Below are 14,477 nucleotides of genomic sequence, written 5' to 3' on the forward strand. Positions count from 1 at the left end.
AGAGGTAGCACAAAACTGCGAACAAGTGATGTTAATTCGGTTTAACATGAAGAAATAAAAGAGACTGTATAAGTTTGTTTTACAGCAAAGCCTCAAGTAAGAGATGTGGGGGTTCAAAGGTCACCGGACTACGGGCTACGTTCAGATGAATGTATCACTTGCAGTTTTGTTGCTTATCTTTGTAAACGCTGTTTTGGCTCAGAATAATCAGTCTGAAACTGCTTCGGCAGGTACGTATATGTTTGTAACAAAGCACAAAATTGTAATTGAAGTTACATAAAACGTATTTATTAAGTGCAGTGTTGTTAAGTTAAAGTCCGTGTAATGTTCCTCAGTATATATATATTTAGGTAAATTGAAACACCATTAAATGTCGGGTATCATTTTGTAAATCCGCTACGTGATTTTTTATCAACTAATATTAATCAAACTCTAAGTTGCATGTGTCACAAATTCATCAACCAATAAACGTAGAAATGCCCCCTTTAAAATATTCGCTGCAGAGTCTTTTTTCGTTGCTGCTAGACTGCTCAATCGACGTTTTGACCGCACCATCTGGAAATATCACTTCGCCTGGTTATCCAGAAAGTTATGCAAACAACCTGGATTGCGTATGGATAATCTCACGACCATCTGATCAAGTAAGTTCCTTTATATTACCTACTTCAGTGTACGACTGAAACAGGTTTGGTTGTTATTTTGTGCTACAAGAGCTGATGTAGACTATAGCATGGTGTGTGGGACCCGGTATCAAAACATACCAAATGTAACTAAGCTCATAAAAAGAAGGTTTATGACATTAACGGGAATCTTAAGAAGGCCAGTAATAAACTTTGATGATCAGTAAAAATTAAAAGAAAAAAAACATCGTTTTTGTATGTCTTTAACTTTCCGATTTTCGTTTGCACGTGTTTTTGTCTTTTTGTCATCGAATTTAACCGACCTGTATTACTTTGTAGGTAATAGTGATTACATTTCATCAAATACTTCTTCATGAGACACCATCGTGTCTTAACGACTATCTCGAAGTTTACAACGGAGATGAAAAGGTAAGTCTTTTCGTGTCGATTGTTGACAACAAGAGCAAAGATTAACAAAACATACTTATATCAAATTTTTGTGTAAAACATTGGCAGCCTTAAACGTTATTTGTACATTTGTTTATTGGAAATTTTTGTCATGAGCAAGATCCACTTGTCAATAATATAACATGACCCGTTCTAAACAACAATACCATCATGTTTTGTAAAATCCCACCCACTTTTTGTAATAGTTTACAGGACGGCGGTTCTGCGGCGGACGATTGCCACCAAATTTCGCAGCCTCACGTAGCAATGTGCGCGTTGTGTTCCACTCTGATGACTCGAGGTCATTCAAAGGGTTTTATCTGTCTTGGACCAGCACAGGTAAAAACAAAATCAGCAATTGCATAGACGCAGTTTCCTCAACTTAAGAAAACAAGAAATTTTACGACAAGCTTGGATTAAGTACATTTAATTTGGTAAAAACTAACTAAACTAAGGCCTATAGATGCTGGATTATTAGAAAAACCCGGGCTATGAAATTAGTGACGATATTTCACTAGTGGTAAAAAGGCAGTGCCGATATGAGGTATTTTTCATACATTCAACGATACTCACTGAGGTTTTGAATAAGACTCCAATCTTAACATATATTTAGCGAGGTGTTCTACTAATCAATACACGTGCTGGGATGGCGAATGCATTTCTGATGGACTTCAGTGCGACGGAATCAAAGATTGCTCTGATGGGGAAGACGAAATAGAATGCGGTTTGTGATAAAAAATAAAAGCAGCATATTATTGTCAACATGTGACTTATTAAATACTTCAGCTATCTGGTCTGAAATACCTTCTACGCTTTTTAAGCTATTACCCCATTCAACATCTTGGGTTTGGAGACTGTAACACGTAGTTGTGTAGTATTGTTTATAAAGAGACTGTTTGAGGGGCTACTTCAGTGATTTTGAAACTGAATTAGTAGCTCTAGAAAATGTTTATTGAAAATAGTTTTAAACCGAAAAATAACAAGCAGTAACAACTAACAAACATATGTCGTCCGATTTCTTTATTTGTGTTTTAAGTAACATTAAACAACATTGCTGTTTGTACAGTTTATCAAGCCTCAACCCCTGGTCAATGCGGAAAAGTCAGTGTGGCTCCACAGTTTACGTGGGTAAGAGCTTGAACTTCACAATAATATCGCAACGTATTTTAAAAATTACTGTATCCAGGACCCTCGGATAGTAGGGGGCAATGCGGCTGTGCCTGGTTCCTATGTTTGGATTGCGATGATCACCAAGAACGATGGAACTCTACAGTGCAGCGGAACCATAATCAACCATAATACAATATTATCTGCAGCACACTGCTTTTCCGACCCTCGAACCGCACCGTAAGTTTTGTTCGATGTCTTTTTTAGGGCAAAATGTCAAAAAGCAGACAAATACATTTTTGAAATCTTTTATGTTGTAAAATTAGCGACCATATTTTGCAAGTGGCGCCAATGTGGCGACGTAGAACCTGTGTCTAACCTGGTTTTAAGTTCAATTTAAGCCAGGGCTGAGTAGACCGACCTATACCTTTTTGTAAAAAAATATACAACGAGTGTAAACACTTGGTGCACTGTTTATCATTTCGTGCAACTTTTAGGTCCATTCTCGTTGTTTACGTCGGAAGGTATGACATCAATGGCAGCCAAGGGGAGCAAAAATTGGAAATCGCGTCTGTGGTGGTGCACGAAGATTACAGGTCAGATTAGCAACATATTTGGTTTTGTTTCCTTTATTACACACCAGATGTTTCTGTAAACAAACTTTTTTGAATACAGAAGTCCGCATAAAGGAAGCGATATTGCACTTATATTTCTTGTTCGTCCAATATTGTTTCAGTCGACGGTCAGACCAATATGTTTACCCTCATTGGGACAGTTTGAATTAATTGAAGGAACACAGTGCATTGCAGTTGGTTGGGGACAGCTCGGTAAGAAAATATGTTTAAATATATCTTGCAAAAAATAATTGCATGCTATGGAAAAAAATGATGTTTTTTTGCAAAAAAGCATGTTTGATAAGGTTTTGACAAACTCGTTAGTGAATAACTCTTTGATTTTTTAAAAACTTTTCAAGGTAAATGGATTTGCTGTAAGGTGAAACAAACAGGGGTGATACAAACCATGGCGTTTTTTTGATTTATCTTATCAAAGTTTATTAAACTTGCCGCAAATTTGCTCAGAATACGAAGGTGCAATTCCGGATCGTCTTTATCAAGTGAGATTGCCGATCACCAACCAGAATTTCTGCAACATAAGTTACTCGAAAGAAGACACGCCACTAATCGATTCTCAACTATGCGCCGGTGACCTAACAAAAGGAGCAAAGGATTCGTGTCTGGTAAAGCGTTTTCCTTGATACGTTTCCGAACAAAAAGTTGTAACAACAGCTCAATTTAAATATCGCCAAACGAATATAGTTATTAATGAGGTCGAGTATAAGTTGATTTTCCTTGTACCTTAGTTATTATCGTTTATCTTGTTCTTAATTAGATTGCCTATTTTCATTGGATCTTTCTACAATATATTCTTGTCAAGTAATAGCTTAATGCTTGACTATTTATTGTGCTCCAATATAGCAAACAGGAATAGAACATGGCGTACATGTAAGCATTGTAAAATTTCGTTTCTTATTTAGGGCGATTCGGGTGGACCATTGTCCTGTTTGTTTGGCGACACGTGGTATCAGGTTGGAGTGACGTCATTTGGAATAGAATGCGCTATTCCCGGATTTCCTGGCGTTTACACAAAAGTATCGTCATTCCAGCAGTGGATTCAAGATACAGTCGCTGGTAGGTGGTGGTCGTATCTAACATGCATATAAACACATTTGATGCACAGTAATTGTATCTCAGTATATTATCACTCTGACCGTGATTTGCAAGCAAAATATAGGGTATATTCATCATAATATGCGTTTATAATGTAACCTTACGTTCAGCGAAACAAACGTAACGAGATTAACCACAAAATGTTTGGCAAAACAAATTGAAACAACTTGATTTATGGTGTACAAAAATCTTACATGGCAATTCATATTAGTAAGGAAGTTGAAAAATTTATTTACGAAGTAGGCTATAACACAATAAAAATTGCCACTTGGCTTTAAAATGCCGGAAATCCTGTTCATTCGGTGTAATTGTACATATAAAACAATGTTGTTATTTATTCAACAGAAAACAAAGCGAATCATATTGGATCAGTTCACTGCGTTTCCATTTTGTGTTTTTCTCTAGCAATATTTGCATTACATTAGCTGTGCTTATACGTGACAAAACTTCACTTTTAAACTATGCAAAGAAGTATTTTAAATCATACTTCATATTTATAAATCATGCAATGTGCGTATTACTGTGCGTGCAAGGTGCGTATTAAATTTTTATCACATTTGGTGCTTTTTCACTTACAACTTTTACGTTATGCTTGCCATATTATGCATTTACAGTATATTATATTGTAATATTTTTGGCCAATGAGTCACTGTTTCAATCGAAAAGTAGGTCCTGCTTTTATGTGTTTTTTTCACATTTGATTTATATTTGTTAAAAGTTTTATTGTATTTTTTTCAATTGAACATATTCATGGAATTTACAACATATTGTAGAAATATAATACTGCGTTTTAAGTACTTGATCATTGTAGTATGTTAAACCAAGTTGCGATTGTAACCGTTTCTCTCTTAAACTTGCATAACTGTTCATATGTCTTGTTTCGCTGTTGCTTTCGCAAAAATATAATCGTGCGCAAATTTTAAATAAGTTGTGCTTCAGGCTTTAGACAGGGTGACCGACTATGTCTTGACTTTTTTGATAACAAAATCATTAAGAAAGTGTTGCAACAACAATCAAACGATGTTCTTGGACCTAAAAGGATTAGTTTAGTGATATAAGAAACAAAGGTTCTCAAGAAATCTCTAAACTTGCTTTTTTTGCTACTGTGCAAAGTAAAATTCATACAACGTATTATTTACCAACCAAGCGCCAGAAATATTAACTGCCAGACAAATTGGCGTCGAGTTTCAAATAGCTGTATTTGACAAAGACATTTAAATGTCATTCTTTATTGCTTGACTTAAAACACACAAATGGAAGGAGCTACCACGAAAGAGCAAATGCCAAACGCCAACAAAACGAACTCACCTTACACGCTAAATGTTTCCTTACCTCTGTTGCAAGTAATAGTGTATTTAAAGCTTCCATCCTTTTTGCCCTATGCACGAATGTTGCAATTATAATGAACGCAGAAAAATGAAGCAAATAGTTAACACGATATACATTATTGTAAGATTTATAAGGGGGTTTTAACTTCCTTTTTTCAGGCGGCTCTTTTTAGTAGGTCACAACACTTTACCGATAAGTTACCTGAAATGCACAATGCAGTTTGTACCTCGGGATAAAAGATTTATTAAACTGTTAGGTTATGAAAACTATACAAAAAAACACACACACAAACAAGACGTTTAAATTCGTCCAAGGTAGATTTAAGTGGCCTGTAAAATCATGTTGGGTTTTCATGCGTGACAGTTAAATGGTCAATGTTTAATCTCTTATCGTAGAAATGGTCACTAAAACAGCTGCAAAGTTTTCTCGAATGCCACATAAGAAAATTTAGTTCATTTCAAGCTGTGTACGTCCTCAATGATTTAGGCTATGCCAATACGATGACAAGAATGTTAAAGACTAAATAATGATACAACTAGGTATAAATTGAATGTCCTCAAAATGTGTTCTTGCAGATTGGCTTCAAAATTTGTCATTTTCAGTGTATCTTTTCAATGCGTAATCATGCAGTTATGTGTGAAGTACTAAAGTGATGTTCAAAACTGGAAGATGCAAAACTTCAGTTTTTCCCACAGCATTTGTTACAAACAGAAGTTCGGCATTATACGAGTTTACCTACAACAGCACATAGATTCCTTGCTGTAATCCTCATTACAAGCAACAGAAAAAATATAGTATCAAAATGTAGTCCAAAACTCTGTTCCAGTGACAATTTACTTACGGAATTCGGGTTAAGTGAATAGTTGTTAAGCCCAAAGTGCGCGGATTTGACATAATCACATGATTTTCGCCCTCGTGGACCGCTTTTGTGCACTTCCTCCTTTCTTAGCACAAGTCTCCATGGAACGCTGGGTTTCTGGGCCAACGTCACGCAACATTGCCAACGCATTGTTGTAGGTAATCGCCGAATTTTCTCAATGCGAATGGAACGCCACTTTCAAAACATGGCTTAGCAAAAGGTCATAGTCCATGCAGTCTCAGTTAGAGCTTTCACTACTATGGATGTTTGTTGTAATTACAGACAGTGAAAATGTGTACAAGTTGTTCACATACAAGTTAGCAACTGCATCAGCAACTTCTTCTCTGTCATGTTACCTGTTCTCGATCACGTCATTCTGACCTCACGTGTCCAGGTCTCGTGCGTAGCGTGACGATTCACTGCCCATTTGGAATGTTGTGGTAGGTTGAAATATAAGGGCAGCATCCATTACCAAGCTGACAATGTTGTTCTGCGACTTGGGAACACCGTCTTTTTGATCATAGTCAATGTATACAGAAAAGACCATTGTATACGTGGTATCAAGAACTTGCTAACGATTGAAGGATTTAAAAATACAAAAGTCATTTAAAACAAAACAGGACAGTTCCTATTCAAAACAGTGTTTATCTTTTAGCATCAGCTTAGCATGTACTTTTTGTTTTTATTTTTAAGAGAAACAGCTAAATGAAAATGTGCTGGCGTAACATATAATATGAACTTACCCATTTATCATTTTTTCACCTATTACAATTGTTTTGTGAGTAGGCTTTTTATAGCAACTAGGCTAAAACTTAACTTTTTTGGTTGAAGAAATGAATTGGATTACACGTTTTCTTTCAATCTTTTATACCATTGTATTAGGATTAACGTTATCATGTTACGCTTCAGTACAAAAGAAAAAGAGTGAATCTCAGGTTATTGAACGACAAGGTAAGTCCATTAATACGTCGTTTAACATTAAGGTTTAATAATAAATAATGAATTATTGCGTGGTGAAAATAACACAATCCGGAAATGTTTCACAAATGTTTGAAAAACAAAACACATGCGTATTTTAACATTCTGTCTGGTTCCGCTGGTAACCTACTCGTTGGTTTAGTTGTAAAATGTGAAGAAAAAATTCCGAATTCATATTACAGCTGATCCTTCTTGCACCTTTCTGTTAACCGACCCCGATGGCAACGTTACATCTCCAAATTATCCTAGTGGATATTCGAATTTTCTTAGCTGTGAATGGACTATCGAACAACCGCAGAACCTAGTAAGATAAAAACTACTGTATATTAAACGATTTGTCTGTTTGACTTGAGGAATCGGTACATTCACGTTGATCAAGTTTGTCTACATTGATTTACCCAAGCAATTTTTATTCTTTTTTGTTTGCATTTACAAGAAAAACAGTTAGCAATACAATAGCAATAAGATGATATATTAACCTTCATAAGCAAGTATAGTCTTTTAGAATGTAATACTTCGTGTTAACTATGTGATGCAGTTTTAGCCTCTGTAAAATTAATATAATGTCTTTTTGCAGACAATTAGCATTACTTTCAACGAATTAGACCTGGAACTAAATTTTGGAAACTGTGTCGATTATATTGAGGTTTTTGATGGATCTGAAAAGGTACGGCTAATAACATACTAACATGAGAAGAGCCAAAATGCTTTCATCCCATAATTGTAGTATTAGGCTATCTTGTCTATGATAAAACAAACTTTCCTAAGATTAACTAGACAAAATTAGGTTTAGGTGAAAAAATGACTCTCACTTTGTAAATTTACGAATTATTTTTTCACAGTTTACTGGCGTACGACTGTGCGAAAAACACTTGGCGTTTAACTTCGTTGCTTCTACCAACGTGGTGCGAATCGTGTTTCAATCAGATCGGTCGTTTTCCGGTCGAGGATTCTGGATTTCGTGGTCGACCAGCGGTCAGTACTAATTAAAGGTTGAAAAAAAAAACTTTAGAAAAATGAAAAGTTTTAGGCCCCCTTTTTCGTGAAGACCACATTAATCTTTAGAAAGTTAGTCACAATTTCGCTCCATTGCGATAAATGTGTTATAACCAATGGTAAATATTAACAACTGAAAATGGTAAAGAATCTTTTCCTAACCCCGAAATGTATACGAACCTTAAGTTTATTCTTACTCTAAAGTCACTTTGACTGATTATTGTGACACAAATAGAAAGGCACTTGCAGGTATTAATTGAGGCCCATCAAAAAGTATTACACAGAAAACACAGATCGAAAACTTTGTAAACTGGTTTAAATGCATGGAAATTTTAAAGTGAAATTTAAGCTGAGCGATCAAGTGCATTTTATTTAGTTTGTTTTATGTCTCACCCAAATGAACTGTGCTGCAGAAAGATGTACTGACGACGAATACACGTGTTGGAATGGAGAGTGCATACCTCAAACAAACCATTGTGACGGAACTACACATTGTGCAAATGGGGAAGATGAGGTCGAATGTGGTGGGTGAATTTAATCCATACAACTTTATGAAGCATTTAATGTTCAGCGCTTGAAGGTTTAACGGCAAAGGAATGTTAATTAACTACTTTGTTTTCAGCCCACGATACTGTGTCAAAGGATCAATGCGGAAAAACGACTATCGCTCCCGAATTTACTTGGGTATGTTTTAATTGCAGCAATATCGATGAGTTTTTCGGCCTAAATAGGAAGAATGTATTGCAATGAAAAAATATATTTGATGATATAAAACTGTAGATACCATTAAAAAAACACTTTCATTTTTATAAGCTTATCAGTAAATGCAGAGCGTTATTTGAACAAATTCTCTCAGATGGTCAACAAAAGCGAGGAAAGTCGTCTCAGATCACAGGAACTATAAATCTTCACGGTCTGCGAATAGCTTTTTATTTTAATCTTTTGAATTTTACAGGATCCACGAATTGTTGGCGGCAACCAGGCTGTACCCGGCTCCTACCCCTGGATGGCAATGATCACACAATTTACATTTTTTCATTGCGGTGCATCAATTCTCAATTCCAACACCATCCTTACAGCGGCACATTGCCTCGTTAATGAAAATCTTTCTCCTTAGTAAGTAAAAAGTATTGCAAGCATTATAATTTTCAATCTATGTGTGTGCCGTGTGAGATTTCCAAATGTGCCGCGAAATATTCCCTGTTTTAAAGTGCAAACATTCCCTGGTGTTTTAGGATTCGTAACGAAATACTGGTGTACATAACAACGTTTCAAAGCTCAAATTTGTGTTATTGGGGATGAAAAGCATCTCTACCCACCACCATAAAGTTAAAAATTAACATTCTTTGAACAACTTTTGTTTTGTTTACCTGCAAAGTGCGCCGCAAAAAGAAACTTTAGTTATTTAATGCGCCGCATGCTTAAAAAGTTTGAGAACCAATGGTTTACAAAAACATTTTTTAGGCAAACGCACGAGCATTGCTTAGTATAGCCTACAATTTAAGTAAAAATTTTTTCTTTTTAGTGACAGTCTTCAGGTGGTCGTAGGACGACACCGGACTGCAGGTTCATCAGGAGAACAGGTCGTCGACATTCGATCACAGATCTTACACGAAAACTATACCGGGTAAATAAATTTAGAAGAAAAAACAATTTTAAAACAAATCGATTGAAGTTCATTCCGGATTAAATCAACTAACTTATAAATTGCTTTAATGTTGGCGTTTTTGTTCTTATTATGGTTTCGTCCACAACATTTTTATCCAGCAGTATTATTTAAATTTAAACATAAAAACAGTAAATTTTTTTCAGAAATATAAACTACATATTCTTAAAAATACAAAATTTTTGTTCATGAATTCATCCAATCAATTAAACTACTGACCTAATTAAAACCAATTTGTACTTCAGGTCTGTTACATTAGGAAGTGACATTGCGATACTCAAACTGGCTTCTGAAATTCGTTTTACAACAAATGTGAGACCAATATGTATTCCTTCCGCAACAGAGCCTTTTCAAGTTATCGCAGGAACTAAATGTATTGCAACAGGATGGGGAGCTGTATGTAAGTTTTAAACTTATTGCAGAGTAGGCAAACTACATTTACTAGGACTTTCAATTAGAAAAACTCATGTGACTAGACTATATTATCGTTTTTTTGTTTTGTCGCAAACAGGTCTATTGTTATAAATGTAAAAAGTACACAATTCTACAAAACAATGTATTTTGTGAAAAATTTGCTGAACATTTAGTTATCTGTTGCTTTTAGTAGCCGATGTAAACGCTCATGTTAAAATTATAACTTTAAAAATATAAAAGATAGTGTGTTGAGCATCTAAGGAATAAATCAGTGTTTTAAGGATTACAAAACTCTTTGTAGCTGCCAACGACATTTACCCTCAAAACTTACGCCAAGTGCGTTTGCTGATTGGTGACTTTGCGACTTGTAAAGAAGTTTATGCGAGGGATGAAACACCTGCTGACCTTATAGATACTCAGTTTTGTGCTGGTTTCCAGGGAAAAGGCGGGGCAGACACTTGTCAGGTATCTTAAACATAATTTGTAAAAAATACTTACATTTTGCCAAATGGAAATGATTGAGTGACAGGATAAGGTATGGCGCCATAATTATCATGAGTTGAGTTACATTGATTTATATTCATATAGATCAGGCTCACTGGCTTGCATAAACGCACGGTTAGACCTAGTTTATTTTAGCTTCTCTTATCCAGTAAGAGATTGAAAAGGGGCCAAAAATGTTTGCCTTTAATTATGAATACAACAATTGTTTTGTGAATTTAATTTGAGATTGGTGTTCCGATTTCCATAAAGAATATAGTAACCTATATTTTACGAGAAGCGTCTGATGATAGTTGTGCATTCAATATAAGCTAGTTAATGTTACAAGACAATAATTGGTCTAAGCATATAATCTGAGTTTTAAATAGTTACTACAAACCGGACATTACTAATTTGGTACTCATTATTACACTGCTCGTAATGTCAAATTAGTAAACATGTTGGGTTTAAGGTTTCATAGTTTATTAGGTTCAAGTTTAAATCTGGTAACGACCAAAGAAACAGTAAGCGGTCAAAATTTTTTAAAATAATTTGACACGTTCAAGGGCGACTCTGGTGGTCCATTGATTTGTCTATTTGGAGACACGTGGTATCAGATGGGTGTGACGTCATTCGGAAAAGGCTGTGCTTCACCAGATCACCTCGGAGTCTACACAAAAGTTTCGTCATTTGAACAATGGATTACGGAAAACTTAGAAGGTAAAGTGATTTAACTACCTTCGACCTAAAGACTATAAGATGGTCAAGCTCCATATGTCACCTTGTCTTCTGTTTACCTTCAGAGTGTACGTGATAGATGTGTAGATAACATAAATTATATTTTTTTTAACGTAACAAATATGTTTTTTGCAGCATTGCGTTATTTATGTTTTTGATATTTTTTGACATTGTTCATCGGCAGTGCAGTAACTGAAGATAGATAAAAGTAACTTAAGTTAGAAAAAAGTGCGACAAACATAAGACAGCAGTTCAAAGTTACCAGTATCACTTCACAAACAAATAAGAAATTATGGCTCCAAGCAGACATTTTTTTTAAATTTAATTAAAAGTAATTTCCTTTTTTGCAGAAGACGTGACTACACCACCCTCCACAACGAGAGATACAAGTAAGTTGTAAAATATATAAGGTCAAACGAAATACTTAACTGAGACAAGCGATTACAAATAATTTTTGTTCACATACTTTGTAGTTTTTGAATTCTTATTTAAAACAGTTCACACGTCAAATTGTTGTAGTGTTTACTTTTGTAATGCAATCTTTGTGTGTTTCCTCACATTTAAATTAGGTTTACTGTCTTACTTTTTTCTTTTTAGTTGATCATTGATTTCGTTTTAACAAACTCCTTTTTAGGCAACAATGCAAAAACAACTACTGCACAATCGTCTTCGTCCACAACCTGTAAGATTTTTTATTGTTCAACTTTCGGGCTACAGAAAAGTTTGCGTAGGACAGATTTAAAAAAAGCAATTATTACATAAAGCCATCTTAAAACACTTTATTGTCTGGCAATTGATCTATACAACTAAATTTAGACTTTGGAAAACCATGACAAACAACCCAAAGAGATTGTAAGTGTTATATGCCGCCCTGGCATCGTAGCAATTTGCAAGAAAAAGTTTGCAAAACAATGTTTACCTAAAACGCATTTGCAAACTTCTGTAATTTGATCTGTTGTGAATTATATAACCATATACATATATGTGGTTGCATGATATTATACCCTACTATAAAGAAATTTATTCAATGAGATGTGAATTTCTTGTTATGAATTATACATTAAATTTTCATTTCACACTGCCAAAAACATATTCACAATCTGAACATGTTGCCCAATTCACTGCATGCATATTAGGCGTCAAGACGTAAGCATGAAGTTTTAAAGTTTTGGAAGCTTAATGTTATTTGTGTCACTTCTACAACTTTTCCATCAACCCTACCTTGAAAATTCATAGCAGCTTTTAGGCCGGAGATACTTATTACTTTATTTATCACAGCGAGCGGATCGTCTCTGCAATCAAGATCCCTGTCTTCACTTTACCTCACTGCGACATCTATCGCCATTTACATTTGCATTGCATTTTAATGTTTAACTCGTTTAATTGTTCTTTATATTGTGACACAAATTAGTGATTAATCTATATACATAACACCATGACACAATTCTGAACCTCTTTTCGCGTTTTAACAAACAAGTTTTTAATAATATGTTGTGTAACAAACAAAATTTGATATTGCATGTGGCTCTTTTTTTTCCACGATTGCAGACTATTGAAAGTAAAAAGTTGGATAAAATATTTTTTGATAAATTACTTTTACACAAATCCTCTCCTTTGAATAGATTTGCCTATTTGGCACAGATTTTTTTTAATAATAGTTTTTAATTTGGGCGAATAAAAGACACTGTCAGCATGTCAAGTATTCGTGTCGCAAAGCTATATAGTTGTTCCAGTCCAAAGTCACTATACGTATTTGAATGGCTTCAACAGGACTTTCGAACATGTTCAACACTTTCGCATTGGAATCAGAGTTGCCCCAAAAATCCTGAAAATAAATATTTGACAGTAATTTTAAACTCTTGTGTGCTTGTTTTCTATTTTGTTTTAGGTTCAGCTAGTCCATTTTCACATATTCTGTAAGATTGGAATATTGTGTTTATTACGAGTTTGGCTAACAAATAAAACATACTATTTCTGAATTTGTGTTGCATGCAGCCGTCCAATTTCCTTCTATTTCAGATCGGTATTCAACCCTGAATTTTTTGATCCACTGAGGTTGCTGAAATCTTCCCTGTGTTATAACAGCGGTGATGGTGGTCAAATTTTTCAAGTTTTCTTGAAGCCACTGACCTGCTTCTTCTAAAGAAATAAAATAGCCAGTTTTTTAAGAGTAAAATATCCAAACACTTTAGGCTGAAACTCATTACGTTTTGAAGGCAACCATGCTGCACCAGGACGACCAAGGCGGTCCAATCTGGCATGGCTAGGCTGGTGGTTTCTTTTCTGTTTAGAACGGACGATGCTACAAAGGCGTTGTCCGGGATAAGGCCTGTTTTTATTCCAAGTTTGCACAATGTATCTTGTGAAAAAATATCTGCTTGTAGATTGTATTTTTTTAATGTGTCTTTTTAACACAAAATTTGTTTAAAAATGGAAAGCGTATTTAAGGTAAAGCAAGTTTTGTTCCGTACCTCTATTAGCTTGAAAGTTGACTTCTGCAAATCGCTGAAGTCGCCCTAATAACAAAAACAGCTCACTTAGCTTTTAGCATGTACAAAAAACATATAAGTTAATTGAAACCAGGATGAAATTGATTGTTGCAAAAACACATCTTGCAGATTCTTCTAATTTCACTTGTGTAGGCTACAACCTATTTGTTGACTTGCCTTGAGTGTTTTTAATTGTTCACAAGACTTCAAAGCCACCATAGGGCAAGTTTCTTCACCTAAAATATAACACAAGTTGATCATAACTTTAGCCATATGTTTTGACAGTTTAAGTTAGTGCAGCACTACCGCATGTCACTTAAAAACAAAGAAACACAATGATAGAGCATGTTAGGTCTATTTGGTCCGTTATATTTGTCATTAAATTAAACACCACGATTATTAAACCCACTATAGTTTTAATTTTTGAACGCCTGCGCTAAATACGTTTGTCTGCTGTTGAAATTGTTTTGTTTGTTTTAAAGTATTGATTTGACTTTGGCAACTTTTAGAACGCGATCTTACACCGCATGAATCTTTCAACAACTTTGTGAAGTAATACGAAAACAACACCAAACAAAATAACTGAATAGAAAACTTGAACAAGCATGAAATCCTTAAATTATAACT

At 34.9% G+C, this 14,477-nt stretch overlaps 2 protein-coding genes and 2 long non-coding RNA genes across 4 annotated transcripts; all 4 read left to right on the forward strand.

Annotated features, from left to right (window-relative positions):
• Positions 1-103: 103 nt before the first annotated feature.
• Positions 104-6,469, forward strand: LOC145222697 (prostasin-like). The gene is made up of 12 exons (XM_080088879.1): positions 104-230; positions 526-641; positions 960-1,049; positions 1,274-1,406; positions 1,681-1,791; positions 2,134-2,195; positions 2,254-2,414; positions 2,672-2,770; positions 2,850-3,001; positions 3,254-3,411; positions 3,709-3,862; positions 6,372-6,469. Exons 1-12 carry the CDS (start codon positions 104-106, stop codon positions 6,467-6,469), a joined length of 1,461 nt encoding a protein of 486 aa, XP_079945005.1.
• Positions 6,470-6,941: 472 nt separating this feature from the next.
• Positions 6,942-7,728, forward strand: LOC145222513 (uncharacterized). Its single transcript, XR_013859356.1, has 3 exons — positions 6,942-7,040; positions 7,250-7,371; positions 7,645-7,728. It is a non-coding gene; the product is annotated as an uncharacterized LOC145222513 (long non-coding RNA).
• A 1,347-nt stretch (positions 7,729-9,075) lies between these two features.
• On the forward strand, positions 9,076-10,617 carry LOC145222698 (trypsin-1-like). Its single transcript, XM_080088880.1, has 4 exons — positions 9,076-9,179; positions 9,589-9,690; positions 9,975-10,129; positions 10,445-10,617. The coding sequence occupies exons 1-4, from the start codon at positions 9,076-9,078 to the stop codon at positions 10,615-10,617; spliced, it is 534 nt and encodes a 177-aa protein (XP_079945006.1).
• A 601-nt stretch (positions 10,618-11,218) lies between these two features.
• On the forward strand, positions 11,219-12,877 carry LOC145222061 (uncharacterized). The gene is made up of 4 exons (XR_013859287.1): positions 11,219-11,343; positions 11,712-11,750; positions 11,996-12,043; positions 12,640-12,877. It is a non-coding gene; the product is annotated as an uncharacterized LOC145222061 (long non-coding RNA).
• Positions 12,878-14,477: the final 1,600 nt, after the last annotated feature.

This window comes from Phallusia mammillata, chromosome 4 (genome assembly GCF_965637545.1).
Source record: "Phallusia mammillata chromosome 4, kaPhaMamm4.hap1.1, whole genome shotgun sequence".
NCBI classification, from domain to species: Eukaryota; Metazoa; Chordata; class Ascidiacea; order Phlebobranchia; family Ascidiidae; genus Phallusia; species Phallusia mammillata.